At 41.3% G+C, this 21,737-nt stretch overlaps 2 protein-coding genes across 4 annotated transcripts; one reads left to right on the plus strand and one right to left on the minus strand.

Moving 5' to 3' along the window:
* The first annotated feature begins 813 nt into the window (after positions 1 to 813).
* snx3 (sorting nexin 3) lies at positions 814 to 12,612 on the plus strand. 2 transcript variants are annotated; one of them, XM_056428309.1, is made up of 4 exons: positions 814 to 988; positions 8,517 to 8,612; positions 8,933 to 9,057; positions 11,817 to 12,612. In XM_056428309.1, exons 1-4 carry the CDS (start codon positions 827 to 829, stop codon positions 11,920 to 11,922), a joined length of 489 nt encoding a protein of 162 aa, XP_056284284.1. In that variant the 5' UTR covers positions 814 to 826; the 3' UTR covers positions 11,923 to 12,612. The 2 variants fall into 2 exon arrangements, with proteins under 2 accessions (XP_056284284.1, XP_056284285.1); XM_056428310.1 differs by lacking the exon at positions 814 to 988 and adding an exon at positions 4,793 to 6,362 and having other exon boundaries at positions 8,515 to 8,612.
* Positions 12,613 to 13,414: 802 nt separating this feature from the next.
* nr2e1 (nuclear receptor subfamily 2, group E, member 1) lies at positions 13,415 to 21,002 on the minus strand. Of its 2 annotated transcripts, none has more exons than XM_056428307.1 (9): positions 20,490 to 21,002; positions 17,639 to 17,784; positions 16,868 to 16,955; positions 16,311 to 16,546; positions 15,712 to 15,858; positions 15,304 to 15,400; positions 15,017 to 15,166; positions 14,674 to 14,779; positions 13,415 to 14,444 (listed from the first exon to the last, which is right to left on the minus strand). In XM_056428307.1, the coding sequence occupies exons 1-9, from the start codon at positions 20,545 to 20,547 to the stop codon at positions 14,282 to 14,284; spliced, it is 1,191 nt and encodes a 396-aa protein (XP_056284282.1). In that variant the 5' UTR covers positions 20,548 to 21,002; the 3' UTR covers positions 13,415 to 14,281. The 2 variants fall into 2 exon arrangements, with proteins under 2 accessions (XP_056284282.1, XP_056284281.1); XM_056428306.1 differs by having other exon boundaries at positions 16,302 to 16,546.
* Positions 21,003 to 21,737: the final 735 nt, after the last annotated feature.

Consider the following 21,737-nt stretch of genomic DNA (forward strand, 5'->3'; position numbering starts at 1 on the left):
ATGTTTCAAAAGGCGAACAACTTTATTGACAATCATTTGGAAAATATAAACCACATGACACGCATTGCAGTCTTGACTACGTTTAATCAGAGATTAACACAGTTCCCATTGATTCATTCAAACAAGTAAATCAACAATAAATACTCCAAATAAGTAAATACATAATTAAATTATACATACATGAAATAATAAAGTAAGACATTTATAAATAAAGGCCTCATTTATAAACCAAGAAATATGCAGGTTAATTGAACATAACGGCAAACAAACTCGACCATTTCGACCGAAATGAATATCTGTTGTTGATCACCTGTGTTTTTATATCTTAGCAGCAATTAATTTACATTGCGAAGGACGCTTGGTCCGATTACACAACTAAAACGATTAAAGTTATGTATATTCTCCAAAAACGTGATTATGGCCAATGCGTCCGCTGGCGGGTTGTAAACAAACCAAGTGGCTGTTGGCCCGGGAAGCGTCAGCTGAACCTCAGCTGATCGGAAGTGCAGCGCGCTGGCCTTTCAAGCTCGCGATAGTGAAATACAGAGCAATATCGGAAGTCTCATCTTGTACCTTCAACTTAAGAGTTACTCTTGTACTTTTTAGATGTATTCGCTATTTAATCGCGTTTTAAAGTACATATAGACATATCTGATATATTTAATAACATATACGTATATGATGTAATGCACATGTGTGTCTTTATTTCTTTTTACGCGGAAATAACAGCCCCCAAATGTTTTATTTTGAAGGTCACCAACGGAATGTAAATACTTGACTAACTTAACTGACTTCTGATTCCAGCTGCTCGAAAGACAGGGGAGAAATGGCTGATACCATAGCTGACACAAGACGGCTCTTCTCTAAGCCTCAGAATTTAAATGACGCTTATGGACCTCCAAGTAATTTTTTAGAGATTGATGTGAGCAACCCTGATACCATCGGGGTTGGCAGGACACGATATACCACGTATGAAGTCAGACTGAAGGTGAGCCTGCAGAAACAAGTAGCTTCAAGCTAGCTACCTCAGCTACCTCACGTTATTCCTGTTGTCAAAGGAAGTATTGAGCTCTTGACATCAGGTCCACCGCTTTCAAAAAGACGCGCGTGTGATAACGATGTCGATTTTTAAATGTGTACATGATTATCTATGAAGAGTAAGTGTTTGGTGCGAAACGAGTTAGCCAACGTTAGCAAGTGGGCTAGTAACTAGCTCGTCAAACTAGCTACCGATGGTTAGCTCGCTGACATTAAGCTAACAAGTTAGTTACCGATGTTAGCGATGGGTCGAAGTTATTTCACTACACGTTTTAAGTGATCGAAAGCTTTGGACAACAATGTTAACAAGTATAAATACTTCAATGTAGTGTTATCAACTCGTAACAGACATGTTGATGTCGCTCTGCTAATGAGGGGAATGTGTTTACATTAGCCTCAAGTGTTTACCACAACAGTGCAGCTGTTTTACCCATCCACACAAGTCACGTGTCTTCAAATAAAAGTTATATAGCTGAACAAACGATGAAGAAATGACTTCTCCTCAAAGTTTAAACCTCTCCGAACAGTTGAACTCCAGCCACACCCCATTTTCTGACTGGAAAGAATAGATAACAGAATTGGTTACACTTATTGACCAACCTAAAAGACCTATATGACCAAATGCTTTGCTTGCTCCTTCCATGTACATATACTAATGCTATTTTAGTGGAGATAAAGCTTTAAGAATGCTTTTGCTGGTCTTGACTTTACTGGTTATTCATCTAAAGTAGCGGGCCAAAGGGGAACATAACACAGCATGTGTTTGGGGCAGGGATGTCTGTGTACAGATTGTAAAGCACTCCGAGACAAATTTGTAATTTGTGAAATTGGGCTATACAAATAAACTGAATTGAATTGAATGTCAGCTTTTCTGGAACTTTAGACAGGATGTAGTATGCATCCTGATCCTTTCCAGTCTCTCCCACCCCCCTCAAAGCATTTCCTTCCTCCTACTCTTCTGAAGAATGTGGAGTGGAGAACCAATGCTTCTATTCCATAGTTTGTCAATTTAACTGAAAATACTTACATTTCCATGAGGTATTATTAATATGTTCAGTGGAAATATAAGACTTGTAAAAACATGCATAGAAGAAAAGAAAACTACCAAATCCACATACAAAAGCTAAGAAGAAAAACATAGTGTCACGGTGTATACCGCTTGTGTACATTCCTGTAAATAAGCATGTAGGTCTCGATGCTTGTGCTTCCCATTTGAATATTGGCTGACACTGTCCAGATGTTTGGTATTATTGAGCAATCGGGGAGGAGGATAACGGTTAGACAGTCTTGGCTATTGCAAAACACAGATCCTGTGCCAATGATCATTCACTTACCCACCTTTTAAAAACGTTTGACCTTATCACAGTCTTTATCAGCAGTTAGGGGTTTGCTCAGTTGTCATCAAACTGTAGATGTTGAAACTTAACCCACATGAACAAGACATCCTGTGTAAGTCAATGAAAAGTTTCATACAGTTCAATGACAACAAGGTAAACTCGATGAGTTGAAAAGCTCCTTCACCTGCGTTTCCAATGTCAAGAACAAATTGTTAAACTTAAATTTGGCATTCTTTCAGTGCTCATTTAAAATATGGTTGGCTACTAGAGTATTCATCTCATAGGTGGCCAATACAAACAAGTAGAAGTATGATTATCTATATAATGGCACCATTTTCAGCACTTGACAAAAAAATAATTAAAAGACATTTGCACTTCATTTTCCATCATGTTTGTCACCAAAGTAAACGTTGCATAACTTAATCACAAAAAATTGTCATGCAGTCTGATTGCCCAATCTCTTATCTTCAAATTGTCATTTCAGTTAACTGACACCCCTGTAGTTAGTGGCCTGAAGTGTTTAGATTGGTGAGCAGCTCTAAAGTATTTATAGTTGCGTTTTACCTTAAAGAAATGGGTTGAGGGAAGAGAAGCCGTCTCCAGGCATTAGCGTTGAATATAAGGCTTACTGTACTTGATTAGCGTGTAATAATTAGCATATGCGTGTAATCACCATTATTGTGCACCTCATAGCCCAGTGTGACCCTGCTTTGCATGAGACCACAGAAGAAGCTGCGCATCCCTCACTTCCCAACAAACGTGGTGTCAACTTTGCTTTGCATCTCTCCTTCTCCTTTCTTCAGCTTTCTTTAGAAGCATTTTACTCCATCTCCAGCTTGTTAAGAGTGTTAGCCACAATGCCTCGGCCTGGAATGCATGGACTACGCTTTGCTTTTTTTGTTTCCATCTCACTTATAATATTTAGAAACTTTAATTCTATCGTGTCTTTATGCGAGACAGTTTCTGTTTATAACTCCTTCCCTTGTCTCCAGTTCCCACTGCTGTCCTGCTATCCACCTCCAAATCGAGAGCCCTTGTGGCCACACTGAGAGTCTGCCTAATCCCCTCATTGAGAGAAGAGAAGAATGAAACAGGCCAGGGTGTGGGGGAGCTGGAGTTTAGCCCCCCACCCATGGGAGGGCAGAAAGCCACCCCCTCACCAGCCTTCATCCCATTGCCCACTTATCCCATTTCACTCCCAGCTGTGTGCAGTCAGTTGCCTCGTTCATAATGTGCTACTGAAGCCCCATTTTGATTCCTATATATGGTTGAATGTATAGTGGAAACACCACAGCAGATGTTATGTCATTATATAGTTTAGTTTGACTATTTTTAATTGAATGTCAGCGTACGCATTTGGCTCGTGACTCAATGGCAGCGTTTTAATGTTCATCAAGTTAGTGGTGAAACGCACTGTATAAAGATTGGGTTATCATGGGAGAAGCCAACTGGTTGTGGTGGCTGTGAGGCAGCTCACGCCTCACGCCATCATTTGTTGACAACCAGCCCCACGTTTGGTGTTTAAAATCAATGGGATTAATCTACTTACGTCTGTCAGGTTTTTAAAGAAGTGGAAGCTAAGTTCGTGTTGAAAGGAGGCGGATATCTCATTTTGCCTGAGCAGACTTGTAATGTCCAGAGTCGTGCTCAAACAATAGGTTTTTGTTCTCGCCTAAATACCTTCGTTTTAAGTGTAGTTTTTTTAAATGTAGACCGCATGAAACTGGTAGCGTTTGTGTTCTTTCTTTTCTGCCTTTGCACATGCCTTTAATGGACAGAGTTATTCCACAGAGTCGTATCTTTTTGTGGTTTCTGGATTGAGAGGACCCATGAAGCGGCATACTGTATGTGCCTGGACCCTCAGCAAACAGGGGATGGGAGTTGGTGGAGAGGAGGGGAGGAGAAGTTGTTAGCTATTATTAAAATGTCTTGTTTTTAGTTGGTTCCCATCTCATCCAGAGAGTACATTCAGGGGAGCAAACTTTGGGATCTCACGTTGTTTATTGATAGGAGTGCATAAAAGACCTCTTAAAGCTCTGTCGCTCACTCTCACTCAGTCTTCTACCCCTCCTGTTCTTCCATTGCTTCTCCCTCTCTTTCTTTCTCTTTTCCATTTGGGCTACGGGGCGGGCGCCTTTGGTCATTAATAAAATGGGGGGGGGGGGGGCTTGTCAGGCACAGTCGAGTGTAATCCAAAGTCTACAGCATCCTCTTCGACAACTATTTTAATGGAAATAGGGAACATATTGTATCAAGGCTACCATATCCTACTTGAAATGACAGTATCAAAAGTGGGAGTTGATACTATGGCAACAAAGCAGCTATTTGCCAGCAAGGCGAGTTGGAGAGCGGGGAGGCTGTCAGGCTGCAGGAGTCGGCGAGCGAGTGAACGAGAGTGTATGTGGAAAGGCAAGAGCAAAAGACCAAGCCCCAATGCTTTTGTTCCCCGTCTCTTTTCCCCCCATTTGAGAATATGATGCAATGAGACAGTATTATGTTGCCGTTTTTTACGCTATTATTCTGAAAGGAGAGTATATGGAAGAGGTAAGAAGAGGGCATGGGGAGGTTTAGGATGCACACACTCAAACTTGACTTAATCCATCCTGCTAAAAGCTAATGCATGGTGGCCTTGAACTGTTCTCCCAGGAGATGAGTGATCTTTGTCCCATCTCTCCCTCTGTCTCTGTCTTGCTGTTTTTGAAGGGTCTCTTTTCAACCCATTTTCAATGAGCCGAAGGTATTGTATCCCACACATTATGAATCTCATGCTCTTCCTATGGAGCGCCGATTGCACCTTGTACACTCCTAATGGAACGTGAAGCTAGAAGGTTTAATATGAAGAAGGTACATCTAGCTTTATGGTCCTTTAAAAAAAAAAAAAAAGACTCATCTTTTCAAACCTGCTTTTAGCATGACATTTTTGTCTTTCTCCACGTTTGGACATTGTATTTTTGTCCCTTCATCTAACCTAATGTTTTTCATGCTCTTGTCCTTCCTCTTTTATATTTTATTCTCTCCTGTAGAAAGTGAGAAGCAAAGTGTGACACTTTTCGACAGTTCTTGAAGTCCTAAGACCCGGCTGGATGTGGGCTGGTCCCACCTCCCAATCACTGCAGGGGCCAGTAAATTGAGACACTTAGGCCCTAACCTTAAACCAGCCGTGAAGAAAACTAAATGCCAGGGAAACCTAATCTTTGACTCGTCGAGCTCTCCCGCGCCGCCTCTTTCAGTGTGTGTGTGTGTGAGAAAGAGAGTGACTGAGACCTCTCATTTTTCCGTTCTGTCCTTTTCGTTCCTCCCCTTGTCCTGCAAGGCCAATCTCTTAATCACAGGGTTGGAGAGGGCGGAGGATTGAAAGGCCAGGTGACTTTCTTTCCTTCCACTCTCGCTGCGAGCCTCATTGTGTGGAGAGGAGTAGACCGGGTTCGACAGACTTGAATGCCATGGGCTATTATATTTACATTGTTAACTGTGTGACTGGTCAGACCTCATACTTACCACCTGTGCGTGCATTCTTCATGTACGTCAGTGTGTGCCTGCGCGCGGTTAAGTGTTTTCTGTGTGCACGTGATGGGATTAGAGTCACGGCGGTGGCAGATTACCTGTAACTGTGATCTGTTGTGGTGGGGATTAACTTTGCGGCGCTCCATGCTGTGAGGTAACATGACGCAGCGGGGACAGGCGAGAGGAGAGTGGAGTTAATGCTAGAGCACTGGGGTGATAAAGCTAAGATAATCCACTTCTCCTGTGACCCGAGAAAGAGGAAGCGTGAGGGGCTCATTGGCAACTTCACCTGGCGAGAACTTGATTTAAGTGGAAAAGAGAAGTTTCCAGCGCTGGTGAGCCACATGAAAACGCAGCGGGAAAGAGTCCCGCTAAGTTCCTAAAATGATGCCCGTTACAAAATAATGGGTTTGTTTAGAGAAATGGCTGCAGGGCGAGTGGTGGTGGTTAAAAAACAAAGCTTGTGTCATGGCGTCAGACTGAAACCGATTTTGTGTTGCAATAAGCACTGACGTTAGGGCCTAATTAACTACCGGTAAGCGTTTGGAAAGCAGATTTTTAAATCAGTTGGTATCCCATACCCATACGTAATATAACTATCCACTTTCAAAACAAAGCACCAGAAAATAAAATAACAGGAAAACACAGGAGTTATAAACTGAGAGGATTACAGCTGCTTCCTCTACAAGTATCCATCACACCTCTTCACACAAACTTGATCTCATGGAAACACCATGTATAATATTTCAAATAAATCTTATCTTCAAAAGCAACTTCTTAACACCTGAATCATACCGAGTGAAATTTAAAAAAAAGTAGTGTATGGGATGATGACGATGATAATAATAATAGTTTTGTCTTCATCTAAAGTCATGTGTTTAGTTTATTAGAAACACCAAGTTTATAATATTGCTCTCATCCAACAGGCCTGCAATAAATCTATTTAATCCAACCTTCATCAGGTTGTGGTAATAGTCATGAGTAAAATGTAGTTTCTGTGATACTTTACATTTGACAGATGTTTCTGTTTTTAAGCCTTCGTTGACAAAACAGTTTGTGGAAAATATAATAGAAACAACGCAATGCAATTTAAGAGCCCTACAAACTATATCCGCCAAATCATATGCAATACAGGACTGTTGCACCGCACTAGTTTGAGCAAGGCGTTTATAATAGACTGGCACCTCTATCAATGATTTAACATGTCTATTAACGGCAGCTCTCATTGTCATTATCTACATTTTATCAGACAAGGTTGCTCTTTCCAATCGAATCTGGGTATGATCTATAATTTTTGACTGAAGAGAGGCGAGAGCAAAGGGGGAATAAAACAAATGCCTGCATTTCCCCCATTGAAACACCACAAGAGGAGTCTCAAGGGCAGAACATCTGACTTATTATCGCAGAGCAAGGGAAATAAAGAGGAAAAACACTGAATGGGAGAGACCATGAGAGTGAAAAGACCACTCCTGCTCTCCCTCCTCCTCAATTAGTCCTGCACAGACCAGATGAAGCTCCCAACCCCTCTAGTTGTTCTGCTCTTCCTTTATGACTACGTACCCCCCCCCCCCCCTCTCTCTCTCTTTTGTTCAGCCATTTACTCAGCCTTCCAGTTAACTCTCAATCCCCTTTACTGCACACAGTCAGCCGCCTGCTTATCGATCGGTCTGCAGCTCACTGTCGTCGTGCTGCGCCTCCTTGCTCGATTGCTTTTCTCTTGTGATTCCTTCTCCCATGAATTCTGACCTTCTGTGAATGTGGCCCGCCAATGAAACGCTCATTCACTCCCCCCATGTGTGTGCATTGTCATGGGATGGCCGTGTGCTGTCGGGACTATTGGAGATGTGGCATTGTGCTGTAATGTGCCGTTTGCTCAATGTTCCGTCAATGTCGAAACATCTTGCCCTTCTAATATGAAATTCACTCTCAAGTGCTTGTCAACAGCGGCTTAGAAATGTGCACACGTCTGCGCTTTGGTGTACAAGAACACACACAAAATGGCAAAAGGAATAGGAGTGCGCAAGACCTTGGTTAGCAAAACATAAGCAAAATGTTACATTACGGGTGTTTTTGTTTACTCAACATCAGGTTTGAGAAACTGGTGTTGAATGAAATTACTTGGACATTGAATGATTATCAAAATAGTTGCTTATTCGTTTTTTGTTGATCATAGAAGCAAATGATTGTATTATTGATAATTGTATTATATTGACATATCATGGTCCTCCACACACATGCCACTTTATTTACATGCACTTTAACTTAAACACACGCCACGCGTAACATACACTTTTAACTAAAACACACCACTTGAAGCACACACCCAAACACTTTCACATTATTTGTTGTCTTTCTGTCGTGTTGATTGTTGTTTGTTTGTCATGTCCAAATGTTGCACCTTCCGCCAAAAAAAATTCCTCGTTTGTGTAAACATTCCTGGCTATAAAACTGTTTCTGATTCTGATGTGGCGCATTATTGCGTTCATAAAAAAAACATCAATTGTGGCAACGGGAACCTCTTTATACTGCACATATAGTTAAAGGCAGAAACATTTGCTTATCAAAGTAATCAATGTTCATCAAAGTTAATGGTTTGTAAATCCATGTAACACCGTGTGTGTGTGTGTGTGTCCACAGACCAACCTACCAATCTTCAAGCTGAAGGAGTCTCGTGTACGGAGGCGGTACAGCGACTTTGAGTGGCTCAGAGCCGAGCTGGAGAGGGAGAGCAAGGTGAGCCATTGTGCTGAACTCGACACAAAGGCGCCGGAGTACTTGGCTTATTAAATCAGCATATGACATTGATCACATGTGCAATGTTTTTATATGTGAGAGAAACTAGTTAAAAGATCTTTGTCTGTCTTTCTAGCCTTAGAAATGGCCGATCGTCGTAATGTTCTCACATGATCACTGCAGACTCGTAGTTTTATGACCCGTCTTTTTTCAAAAGATTTGACTTTGTCCATTGTAAGCACTGAAAGTCCTCCTCATAAGCCATACGTGCCTGTTTAACTACTGTTGAACGATTATCCGTGGCTGCTCTTTTGTCGCAGGTGGTCGTCCCACCTCTCCCAGGCAAAGCTCTTTTCCGGCAGCTTCCATTTCGAGGGGATGATGGGATATTTGACGACTCTTTCATCGAAGAGCGGCGACAGGCTCTGGAGCAGTTTCTCAACAAGTAAGCCTTCCCACAGCTCGTCAGCCACCCTCCACTTTGCCACGAGCGTTAAACAATTTATTCTTCACATTTATTTTCCTTGTAGCAGCAGTTGTTTGCAGCTCTTGCCTTTTTAGTGAGGCGTTATTTTAACTCTCGAGAACAATAAAACACTTTGTGCAATAAGTGGATTCAACTTTTTCACTTCTCTCCATATTGTTAACAAACTGAACCGGCAGAGACGGGCATGTCTTTTTCCTCACTATCCTCCTTAATTCTCTGTTCTAATTACAAGAACAACTAGAGAGGACTCAAGTGTGCACCCCCACAACATCATTTCCCCACATTTGTTTTATTGTTGTGTAATTTATGATAATTGCAGCTGAAATTACAGCACGTGGTTCCATTGGATCGTGTGTGTACCTCTGCTTATTTTTGATCCAGCGTGTCCTCATTTTCAGCTGTAGAACAATAAAAGTTACAGTGTGATTGTAATAATTTGCTTTGATTGCGGACTTGGCCATTATCTTTGTTTCATGTGCAAATGCATCAATGTTTCCTTTTGGAATATTAAGTGCCCAAGACAGTTGAGAAAATTATAATCCATAAATATGTTTTTTTTTTTTTAAAGAAGACGAGAATGTGTTGGTAATTGAGATTGTACCCCCGTTCCGTCCTATGAATGAAACGCCGCTGTTGATCATATCATTGTTCAGACTTCACACTGTGTGGCTGGCAGCATCTGTGATTGAGAGCATTGTGAAGAGGAATTGTTTTGGAATGGTAAAAAGAGGATTGTCTCTGTGAAACAAGTGAGAGGGAGGAGAGGAGATAACCATCCGTTTTTCATTAGACTAGTCAAACATAATTCATGCTTCAGGTACAGCGGCAGGGCTTTAATCCGACTTAAAAAAACAAGCAATGTCTTGACATTTTAACATGCTTCAGCTGCACCTTGTCCTCGATGTCAACGTCTCAATTTCCAAAACGTATTAAACGGGGAATGTTAAGGAGCAGGCATGATCTCTCCAGTCATTGCCCTGGTATTGGACCACCGTCAATGCCTCCCCCGGGCCGTCTAATTTGTCTAAAATATTTCCCGTGAGAGGTTAAGATGGATGCATACGTACAATTTCATCGTGTGGTTTGTTCTGAGAAATTTACCGTTTAAAAAAATAAAAACCGGGGTGCTTTTAGGGTCTCAGGTGCACCGGCTTGTTCTCGTTAAGCTCCTTTTGCGTCATCTGGAGGGACATTCGGCGAAGTCTAATGTCAAAGTGGCTTTAACCAATCATAATATGTTCTGTATGATTCATACAGTGTTTCTCTATGAATGGTAATCAAGGGGATACAAAGTGCATTTTTGGAGAGTAAAGATAGATGTGGGGGAAGACGCATTCACCAAAGCCTCAATATAAAGTGAAGTTGTGTGTCTGTCTCTGACACAAGTGAAATCTACAGTTCAGGCCCGGTATCAGTAATGACGGTCAAAATGTCCGTGAAACTCTTCATCAGTAACACTGACTCAGACCACCATGCAGGCTGTATCGACAATAACTAGATTTATTAATGGCATTTTGATTACTAAAAATGGCTGAGATTAAATAAAAAAATAAAAATACACTTTTATTAATCCCCAAGGGGAAATTAGTTCTCTGCATTTACCCCATCCTTTTATATAGGAGCAGGGGCTGGTGAAGAAAGGAAGCAACTGGGGTGGGGTGCTGCTGCCTTGACACAGGACACAACTTGCACTAATGGGGGGACGAGGATCGAACCCAACCTTGGTGTTGCAGGAGCCCTCCCTCTACCCCACTGCCCTTTTTTTTTTTTTTTTTTTTAAATAAAATTGTAAGCTTGTAAGCTAGAAGCCGACAATTTGATTGCAGCCTAGTGGTGAAGATGAATAGTGTCAAACTATTCATCCCCCGTCCAACTGGTCTCCCAAACCCAGTCCAACCAACTCTCAGCAGGTTTTGAGTTTTTCGTGTTCGTTATTTAATGTTATTATAGAGACCATAGAGCGACAGCAGGATATAAGAGGAATGACATGAAACGGCTACCAATATGCTGCAAACCCTTTTTGTGTGACTCTATTCTCCCACAATGCTTCACACAAAGGAAATGGAGAGAATAAAAGATGTGAGTTGATGTTGAATTTTGTTTGTGAAATGGCAGGAACACCTTGGGTAGTAATACAAATAATTATCTCAGTTTTTGAGCAACAAACAGTAAAAAAAGAATGCATGCTATGAACATAAGTACACCGTGCATCCTGTTAACAATGTGCATGTCGTATTAAATTGAGACTGTATATCTAAACTGTTGGATATCAAATAAAGGCAAAATTTCCAAAAATCAAGAATTATCTTCACAGTAGTTTTTATTTAGTTATTTTGGGGCGTGGCCATAAAAAAGCATGTTTTCTAAAATATGTTTCACTCCATGGGACAGGTTGAAACTAGGCATCAATTGAAACTTGCATCAGAGCAACATTTAATGTCGTGAAATGAATTTATAATGTCATGTGTATTTTAAACATTGGAAGATGGTTGTTATTGTTAAATGCTGCAGCCATGAAACAAATCAGTTGTGTTTTTGTTCTGATCCGAGCTTCTCTGTGCTTTGTTGACATTCTGACCGGCTGTGCTCTGATTTCCTAATCAGTGCGACTGTCAACCTCTGACCCTTCCTGTGTGTACTCGGTCCCTTCCTCTGAGCCTTGTCTTTGAACTGGTCACTCGGGTTTCAAACCTGCCTTTTGCTCTTGTGTGTTTCAGAGTGGCAGGTCACCCTCTAGCGCAGAATGAACGATGCCTGCACATGTTTCTACAGGACGAGTCTTTGGACAAGAACTACACCCCATCCAAAATCAGACAAGCCTGAAAGAAAAAAAGATGGTTCTGCTTGGCCTGGACCGACTCGGCCCGACTCGGTCCAGCTTGGCCCGACAACACAAAGCTTTCTTCACTGCTCCAGGTTTCTCTCAGACAATAAACATTTCAATGACAACTACCCCTCTCAGCGCCCTCCACAATAATCTTGTTCACGTCCTTTAGTTTGATTAGTAACCCTTATCGGTGTTGGTTTTCACTTTCTAATTGGAGTCAAGAATGTTCGACACATAACTGGTTGACAGTAATTTATAGTAGTTTCTTTTTATGTCTGTAAATGCCACTAACATGGATATATTAAGTATTTATCATTTAGCTATGTCTTGAATATTCATTTATAAAGAAACAACATTCTGTGTATGCAAAGCTCTTAAATCCAATCTAGTTTCCCACATATATAGACTGGAATCTTGCGCACTATTATGAGCAAGTAAACACACACACATATAATTGATGGGCCTTTACTCTCAACTCGCACTTAGTTGATCCTCTCTTAAAAAGAAACTTTTGTGTGTATCGACCAGCACCTGCCCAGTTATCACAATGATCTTTTTCATACGAAAGAAGTAATTTACAGAGGGAACTGCAGTATTTCTACTCGCTATATGCATTTTGAGATTTGTATACTGCTGTGCCATTTTTGTTTATTTTGAAGATTTTCCAATAAAATAGGTGAAATGTCTCCACGTATGATTACATTTGTTGATTTTGACTGTTGACCTTTCAAACAAGTAAGATGCCACAACCATTACAGCTAACCCCATACATATTATTCCATTACTTATTTAATGAATACATAACCTGTATTCAACAAAAAAGTTTATAGAAGTTTATTTAAATTGTCCTGAGTCGGCTACTCCTACAGGGGAATCTGTAATCCTTTGCTAAGTGTGCAAAACACATAGGTAATCCCTAAGTAATGAATTACTCTTCATCACTTACTGAATGGGTTTTTGCAAGATGTATCATGATCAAGTCAAACTTTATGTATAATAAATAGATTGTTAATGTTAAATGACCTTGTATCCTGGAGGCCTGCATGGTCTCTCTGAAAGCAGAAAAGTACTTGTTCTGTAATTCTTTACAATAATACTGTTGGTGAATTTACATTAACAATCGTTACTCCCTTTGTGTGCCACCCTAAAGCTTAGAAATGTAAAAAGTGAGGCTGATCAAATGCATGGATCTGAAATGCCTTTCTTCTTTTTTATATGCAACTTGGTTCCAGCTAATTTGGTGGCAAACCAATTAATGTATCAACAGATTTTAAAAGGACAATCCTTAGTTGCATAAAATCAGTGTTTAAGTTATTAGAGATGATATATCTTGCATAAAATCATCTATTCATTGTTACATGTGTTTGTTTCCCTTATGATATAGCGTTACTTGGAAATCTTTTTAAATTATTCTTGACATTGACAAACTTTAGCTCTGAGAAGAGAATCGCCATGTTTTAGCTGGTTGTTTTATTTATATATATATATTTTAAAGCAGTTTAATTCAGTGTTTTATTCCTTTGGTTACAACTTTAAATAGTTATAACTCTATATATTTACAACAGAATAAAAACATCACAGGCCACAAAAACATTTCCAGGTGCTGCATATTTTTATCCAGTGTTAGTGGCTAACTTCAGAGTCCATCTAAAAACAGCCTCAAACCGGACGCACAGACACAAAGGACAGTTACCACTCAAATACAACACCATCTTAAGATGAATGTAGTTTTACAGTCGGGAGGCAACGCAAGCATATCCCTAAAAAAGCATTTCCCCTTAATTCTTCATAGAGTTGGCGCCGCTTCTTCTTTGACCCGTGTGTTTGGTTTCAGCACCAGATCGTGGGACAGCGATTCACATCCCCCATTACGCACGCGTCATCTTTTTTTTCTTTTCTCCTTTTGGTTTCCTCCATTGGGATTGATCACAGCAATAAAAGACTAAATTGGTCGTCAAGCTCATTGGTCTCACAGACACTCGAAACACTTCTTAATATATAACATTTCTGTCTGACATACTTGGCAGATGCTATCCAGAGTCTTTAGGCGATATTTAAAGAGTGTGGGTTGCCTGTGCCCTCACCAGAGACTGCAGGTGTTCAGTCTCACACAGGTCATTCTAATGAAAGTTGCAGGCTATTCTTTGACTAGAGCAACTGTTAACAGGCTACTTGGTGAGTTCCGGCTGTGTTGCAGTCAGAGCCGAGGCCTCATAGTGTGTTTTAGACAGCATCAGAGAGTGTGTGCTCAGCAATAATTCAACCCACGGTTACACCTGCTGTGATTTGACGCTCTGTCGACTGCTGTGTGGGTCTCTGGGTCTTCAGATCAAGTCTTTTCAAGATGGCGAGAATTCATATATCGCTGGACTTGTACATGTCGGAGAGCAGCCTGGTGATGGGGACGTTGCCGATGGTCTTCTTGAAGAACACTTCCTCTATGGTGGACGGGCCCACGGAGCGGAGCGCCGGGAGGAGCAGGAGCAGCTTTCCGAAGCGACACGGCTGAGTCGTGTATCTGAAACACGTCACAGGGGTCACAAACTGCAGAATCTAGCCTGTCCGATTAGCGCACACCTGTGATGCGAATAGCAGCTAATTAAAAACAAGGTTCAGCCGCGCACCTGTTAACAATTACAGTGGCGTATTGCCTTATTAGCTTCATGATGAATCTGGCTGCCAATACCTGCAGGAGAAGGTTCAACATAGGCGTACAATATGATCGAGTTTGATTGAATGGATGTTACCTGGTGTGTATGTAGCTGTTGAGCGTGAGCTGCGCCTCGTCTTGTAGCGCAGCAATGGCGCTGGCGTTGCGGAAACTTCTTAACTCTGTGTTGCCATGCGTCGGAACTAAAGAAAGAGGAAGGGTTTTAGATATCAACAAGGTGTTGAATTACACGAATAGGGAGATGCATTAATTGCTAAAATAACTAATTCCTTTTCCTGTTCCCTCTCCAGAATTGAGTTTATGCAGCTGAAGCTTCAGGGCACTTTTATGGAAATAATAACTTCCGGTCAAATACGTTTTAACCCTCGTTCGGTTAAATTAGCAAACGGTCAAATGCTCATTAAGACAAACGCACTCACCGGCTTTAAATGTCACGATACATTTCAGACAGGCGAACTCTGTGGCATCCAGGCGCATCTGTCTGAATCTGGTTACCACCTCTTGAAGTGCTTGTATCTCAGATATGATCTTATTCATCCGCTGAGACTCTGTGTTTTCGGTGTTCATTCCTACGAATACATATGGAGAACATGTCATTATGCAGGACAACATGGTGTCACTAATGTTGTTAGTTAGCACATATAACACACGCGGCTGGTGTGTCGGTGATCTGTTGCAGATCCGCTTTCTCGCCTTGTTAACGTACCAGAAACAGCGAGAAGAGTCGTGGAGTCCACCGGGATGGCCCATTGCGCGATGCCCAGAACAAACAATTCTCTCCAAGCATCCTCCAACAGAATCAGCTGCAACGAGTAAGAGTTGTGTTAAACGGCACACCACCATTTATACATTGATTGATTAAATGTTAAGCCTTTTTTTATCTTATAAACTCGTGCGCAAGGATGGATATGTTCTTATGTTGCGCATAGTGTGACAATGCGTTTGAAAGCTGCAGCATTTAACATAATTTGAACTTAAAATATTTTAAACAAATGTTATCAAATAAAAAATATCCTAAATGTCAAGGGGACTGAATCGACATCTGACAGTTGTTCATGCCTGTTGCTCATTTAAAAAAAAGGTCATAGCATCATATTTGGTCTCCAACGTGTACCTGGTCAGACAAGGGGAGGGTGGAGAATGCGGGAACACTCTTTGCCCACTTGATGCTCATGAAAAGGAGGCGCGCCGCTGACTCACACACAGACTCCGTTGCCACTTCGTAGAGGTACAGCGGGGTGCCACTGACTTCATGGGGATACTGGAGGAAGTGAAAGAGATTGTCATCGTCACCATCAGTGTTAGAATGAAACGCAGTTCACAGAGTGGTGAACAAAGGTCAAATTCCAAGCCCCAGCACCTGGTGTTATAATTATTAGTGTTACTTGTGGTGGATTTATACTAAGAAATAGGCGGATTTGCTGCTAAATCGGAACAGGAATGTCAACTTCTAACCCTTACGAAGAAAACTGTAATCCTATAATAACATTTTGGAAGGCTATTATACAAATACCCACGGAGAATCAAAACCTAATAAAGGAATTGTATATTCTGATCAGTCTAAAGTACATGACATGTTTTGTCAAGTAAAAACTCCAAAGAAAGTTAATGGTACACTGGTAACTATATTTGAAGGTAGACAACTATACTTATAAGATGAGGACAGTGTCGGTATGTAATGGAAGACGAGTCAAAAAAACGTACAAAATATACCTTCGGGGTGGGCTGTGCCAGACCCACGATGGCCTGTCTCTCTGGTGTTGTGGCTACTGCGCTCATCTCCAGGTTGTGAGGCTCCAGTTGCGTGGCGGTGGTGAAGAAGGGAGGGCCAGCCAGAGAGGATCCTGGGAAATGGGTCGACGATCCGTTCACCTCTTTGTGGCCTCGGAAATATAGGGCGACTTGTTTGCGGATGGTGGAGGTCCGGGGCCCCCTCTCGTGTTGAACGGCTGTGAAACGGCACAGCGAGGACATATAGTGAAGGAATGATCTGGAGTGAATGGCTTGTTTGAATTCTATATTTTATATATAATTTCGTAGACTATAGTCTAATTAAACTAAATATAAGTATTCCTGTAATAAAATATGCATGTGTGATCTAACGCTGTATAATGACATCCAGTTTTCAACAAGATAACACGTTAAGGTGGCCTAATCACCCATCTGTTACCTATATGTTCAGCCTCATTAAACAGCAATTACACTGTTCAATGTGGGTTTCCCACCTCCAACTCAATGGCCACAGTGATAATTCAATTACACCCATTTACCGTCTTTATTCATGTTCACTTCTAGACACTTTTTCAAACGGCACGCTCGGCACTGGTTTCTGTGAGTTTTGTCTACGGGACAGCCACCCTGAGATAGAGAGAGAGAGAGAGCGAGAGAGGGGGGGGGGGGAGGGGGACATACATCAGTTGAATTTCTCTCATCTTGCACAACCGAAGGTTTCTTGCTATTATCTTCCTGGGAGGCCAATCTGAAGGTGAGAGATCCGGCTATTATGGTGTAGTTATCGGCCTGCTCCCCTGTGGCTCCAGTGGACTCCTTCCGAAGGATAAGTACTCGATCCCGCCCTCTGCTGCCTAAATCCTCGTCTACGAGTCATTAGATCGGATTACATCTGGTATAGTATAGCAGCGCGATGTTTAGCCCAATACTTATTGGCCCAGGCATGCCACAATTAGGGTCATAAAATGAGACTTAACACGTCGCCAAATACAATCTGCGCGTAAAATGCGCATTCTGTGCGTAAAGCTGGTCATGTTTTACTAGGAAAGTCGTGTACTTAAAATGATGCTTCTAATAACTGATAATACAAAAGTATATTGATTCAAATGCAGTGAATGAAGAGCACTGATAAAAATGTAATTATAATCCGAAAATCATTACAATTGCTTTTATCGCCGTAACTTGCTTGATTTTTTACCAGCATCTTGTATAATGACATAATCAAAAATGTACTAAGTATAACGTTTACCCCTTTGCCACACAGACCTGTGTGGAAAGGAGAATAAGAAGAATTTAGGACAAGGCCTCACCTGAGAGCCAGATTTACAGACGTACGTCCTGTTTCTGCGGATGCTCCTCTTGAAGAATCCCGAGCAGCCGTCACAGGCGTAAACACCGTAGTGTTTCCCGGAGCTGCGGTCTCCGCACACTTTGCATGGGATGTCCAGAATCCGACCTGAGAAAGGCCCAATACTTTAATAAGATGCCGTTCACTGAAAAATCTATCGGCTAAATTTTGAATGAATAAAATGTCATGCCAAATTGTTACTCTTGCTTTTAGTGAATATTGCACATCTGGATAAATTGCAAAAACAATTTCCAAAGTGAATAAAACACTTCAAGAAAGTGGTTGCTTTACTGAGTTTTGCAGTTCAGTTCTGGAGGTAAAATAAGTGCAGCTGCTTAAATTGTCATTGTGGATAAATAGTAACCCCAAAAACTATCTTGTTTTAGACGTTTTACACCGTGGAGCTATATGGATACATTATCATCCAATTTACTTATTTTTTTTCCGACAACCCCATCAAACACACACACACACACACACACACACACACACACACACACACACACACACACACACACACACACACACACACACACACACACACACACACACACACACACACACACACACACACACACACACACACACACACACACACGCAATCACTGGACAGCGCCCCGCGCTTCGGCCGAGCATGGGAATTCACGGTGCACATTTCAAGAATAAAGTCCGGTGGGAAGCGTCATATCTGAGCCCTATAAAACAATGGCCTGAGGGTTCACAATGGAGACATTAGGGGAAAGTGTTAACTTAATGATTTTCCCCCATTGAACCTCGTCTGACTGCCTGGATCTCGACAAGCTGCCAACTCCCCTTCATAATGGGACTCGACAGCTGCTTTATTCCGCAGGTCTATAGGCCCCAGGATTAGGGAGTGACACTGCACCATGAGAATAATGCTCACCAACTCGTTTCACCAACTCAAATGAAGTGTATGTAAATCGACCCCGGTGTAGATGAAAAAATGTGATTTTTTGTGTGTGTGAAGATTTTGTATTCAAATCTATTAAAAAAGAAGTATATTTGTATGTAAATGAGAGAGTCTTTTTTATTCTGGAGGGAAAAGCCGTCTATGTAATTACACTGACGTTTTGCCACCTGCTCATTGATTCACCAGTGACCCGTCAAAAAGGGTAGCATGGGAATAACTACTGAGCAGCAAAAACAATGACTTCAGGAGGAGAATTATAGGGCTTCAATTGCCAGATTATTACGAATCAGAAGGCCATGTTGGCTATTTAACTGTTGGCCACAGCCGTGTAATTGCAATAAAATAGAGAGAACCAACGTGTTCTGCAGCGTTTATGTCTTGAAAGAGTTTATTTGGCCTGTTAAAAGTCATCTTTTCATCACGGGAGTAATTATAAAAAATCCACTGCTGTATAGTTTGAATAAATTATATTCCCACTTTTGTTGTCTATTGGCCAATTATAATCCCATCATTTATTTTAATGAATGATACAAATGTTGACTCTTTATTGGAATAAATGACAGATTAAGAGATATTTATTTAAGAAACCAAAGCTCAGTGAGTCAAGAGTATTTGGACACCCCCAAAATCCAAGTTCTAGGCGTAATTATATTGAAGACGACCGAGCGTGCCCAAACAGATTGTATTGCATTTGAAACTAGATTGCTGAGAGTCAATTAAATAAAATGGCGCATCATTTTGTTGTGAAGGGGGGAAATGTATTTAATTTCCCGCTGTGGGGGTCCAATCCGTCTCCATTGTGTTGCGTAATTGCTAGATGATAAATGGCATATTCTATTAACGTAATCACCATCATGGCCAAAAGAACTGGAAATAAACTTAGCAGGAATTTTTCTTCCTGACCACCCTTAATGTGGGTACTGAGGTGAAGTCGTTGTAATGTTGGATGGTTCTTTGTTTTATTCTAATTTTAAACATTGTTATTATTATCAGTATAATCCGAACACATGTAAGTGTTTACAGGATAAAAACCACAGAAGAAACATGATGGGAATAACACGTGTGAACAAGATACACACTACTGAATGAAACACAGGCGAATACGCAATTAATAGAAATGTCCTATCTTCTGAAACACAACACTAATCTATAGGACTAAATCTAAGTGCGATTTTATTTTAGATTTATTCTGAGGCCCAACATAGAGATAACTGCAAAGTTTAAGACAACAATCCAATTTAATGTAAAACCTTAAACCGCTAAAAAATCTTCAATATCACACGAACAATCTTCAACAATTGTATTTAAAAGCACTCAACGCATTTGTGAGCATTAACAAATAAAGGATTTTATTTTTTACTCTGACAGAAATGCACGGTAGCACAGATAAGCGCTTTAAATTAATTTGTGTAAAATAGTAAACCATGTAGTAGAAGCTCATAAAAGCTTTAACACCTTATCAGTGATTAAATATCTCGCTGTTGATATTTTTCTTTTATAGAAGTTACTGAAAATTAGTTTACAATCAACAAGTGGCATCTCGGAGTATTGGTGTTATTTTATTTTCCTTTTACAAACTTGGTCCACCTCACAAAAAATGGTGTTTCCAACTGAAGGGATGTCAACCCGAGGCCGCTTTAATGACCGGGCACACGTTAAGCAGCCCACGGTGTGCTCCGGGGGAGACGCAGCGATTCCCCACGGATCACTACTTTCTGCATGAGGAACGCAGCGGCTCAATGATGGTTGCTCGCGTGCGTGCAGCCAGTGTGCGGCAGGCGTAATGTTCATGTTCTACATGTCAGAGAAAGGACCATTTACACTTGTTCCAACACCGAACCTCTCCATATTCTCCCGCAGCTTCAGGAAAGAGAACACTTACTTGATTTGACATTCAGAATATCCAGACAGCCACTTGTTGAGCCGGCGGGTTTGCTCATCGTGAACACTCGATTTAACAACAAAGTTGAGGATGAAAAAATTTCCTCTTTCTCTTCTCTTTCTTGGTGCAAAAAACAGAAACAATCAAACTCGTGCAACCGCAGCACTTCCCCTGCACGTCTTTACCCGCGGCGATGAGATCGGCAAGTCAATGTCCCGAGTTGTCCAACTTGACAGAGTATCGATGGTTGACCCACGAGCCCAAATTAACATGCACAATTGCACATTGTATCAGAAGATCTTCGCCTCCGGTGTGCAGGGTCCCTGTGCGGAAGGAGAACCGGACTTTGGCGACCGGTTAACGGCGTCAGCAGCCCTCCAGCTCTGGGAGCAACAGTCGGTGCATAAAGTTGGAGTTGGAAAAACGCAGCCCGGAGCGCATCCGACGGTGAAAAGAGAGGATTTAAATGTCGGATATTCTGACAGGTGCAAGCTTATTAAAACCCCGACACGATGTGACTTTGTGGTGCGAGATCCTCAAATAAGCCTTGGTAATATTTATGAGAAGTGTCAGGGGGAGGCTGGAGGGTGGAGAGCTCCACTTCCTTCATCCACTTGGCTTTTTACTCCAAACTCCAGCCTGACGTCACTGGCGTGTGAGCGAGTGTGTCTGTGTATGTGTGAGTGATCGTGTGAATGTGTGTGTGCAAGTGAAGGGCAATGCCTTGCTCGTGGATAAAGAGGCATTGCAAGCGAAGGAGACACGTATTGCACGCATACTTTCTGCTATTTAGATTGGTTTCAGCTTTAGATTATTTTATTCAGGCGGAAATTATCCCAATTACCAACTCAAAAGATTTAAGCATTAATAATGCCAATATAAACCGTATCTAAAAACACAATCCCAAATATCACATCGTATTGCATGTACAAAAAATATATCAACATGTTGAATTGTTGCTGCAGAAAACGTGCAGTTAGAACCGTAAAAAATATCAGGAATGCTGAGTTATATTGTTTGATCGTCATGAGAGGGGTGGTTATGGGGCTCAGACGCGGAAAGAAGAAGAATAAGAAGAAAAGTGTCAATGCTCCTCATTTCCTGCATAAGTGTGTCTGGTTACACGCAGTCCTTAAGATTAATGGACCAGTGCTTGGGAATGTGTTGGTTCACTATACACATTCATAAGTCACGAATATAAAAAAATAAAATATGGATGAAATTGTTTTTATTTTGGCGACAATAATG

Source organism: Pseudoliparis swirei, chromosome 12, assembly GCF_029220125.1.
Source record: "Pseudoliparis swirei isolate HS2019 ecotype Mariana Trench chromosome 12, NWPU_hadal_v1, whole genome shotgun sequence".
In the NCBI taxonomy this organism is placed as follows: domain Eukaryota; kingdom Metazoa; phylum Chordata; class Actinopteri; order Perciformes; family Liparidae; genus Pseudoliparis; species Pseudoliparis swirei.

Bases quoted from the DNA above. Each gene is read 5' to 3' on its own strand.
- snx3 (XM_056428309.1), top strand. From the start codon at position 827: ATGGCTGATACCATAGCTGACACAAGACGGCTCTTCTCTAAGCCTCAG. The intron at 8,613-8,932 runs GTGAGCCATTGT...CTTTTGTCGCAG, and splicing joins AGCTGGAGAGGGAGAGCAAG to GTGGTCGTCCCACCTCTCCC. The intron at 9,058-11,816 runs GTAAGCCTTCCC...TGTGTGTTTCAG, and splicing joins CTGGAGCAGTTTCTCAACAA to AGTGGCAGGTCACCCTCTAG.
- nr2e1 (XM_056428306.1), bottom strand. From the start codon at position 20,547: ATGAGCAAACCCGCCGGCTCAACAAGTGGCTGTCTGGATATTCTGAAT. The intron at 15,859-16,301 runs GTACGTTTTTTT...CACTTCCTCCAG, and splicing joins CCACCCCGAAGGTATATTTT to TATCCCCATGAAGTCAGTGG. The intron at 15,167-15,303 runs GTACGTTAACAA...ATGTATTCGTAG, and splicing joins GACTCTTCTCGCTGTTTCTG to GAATGAACACCGAAAACACA.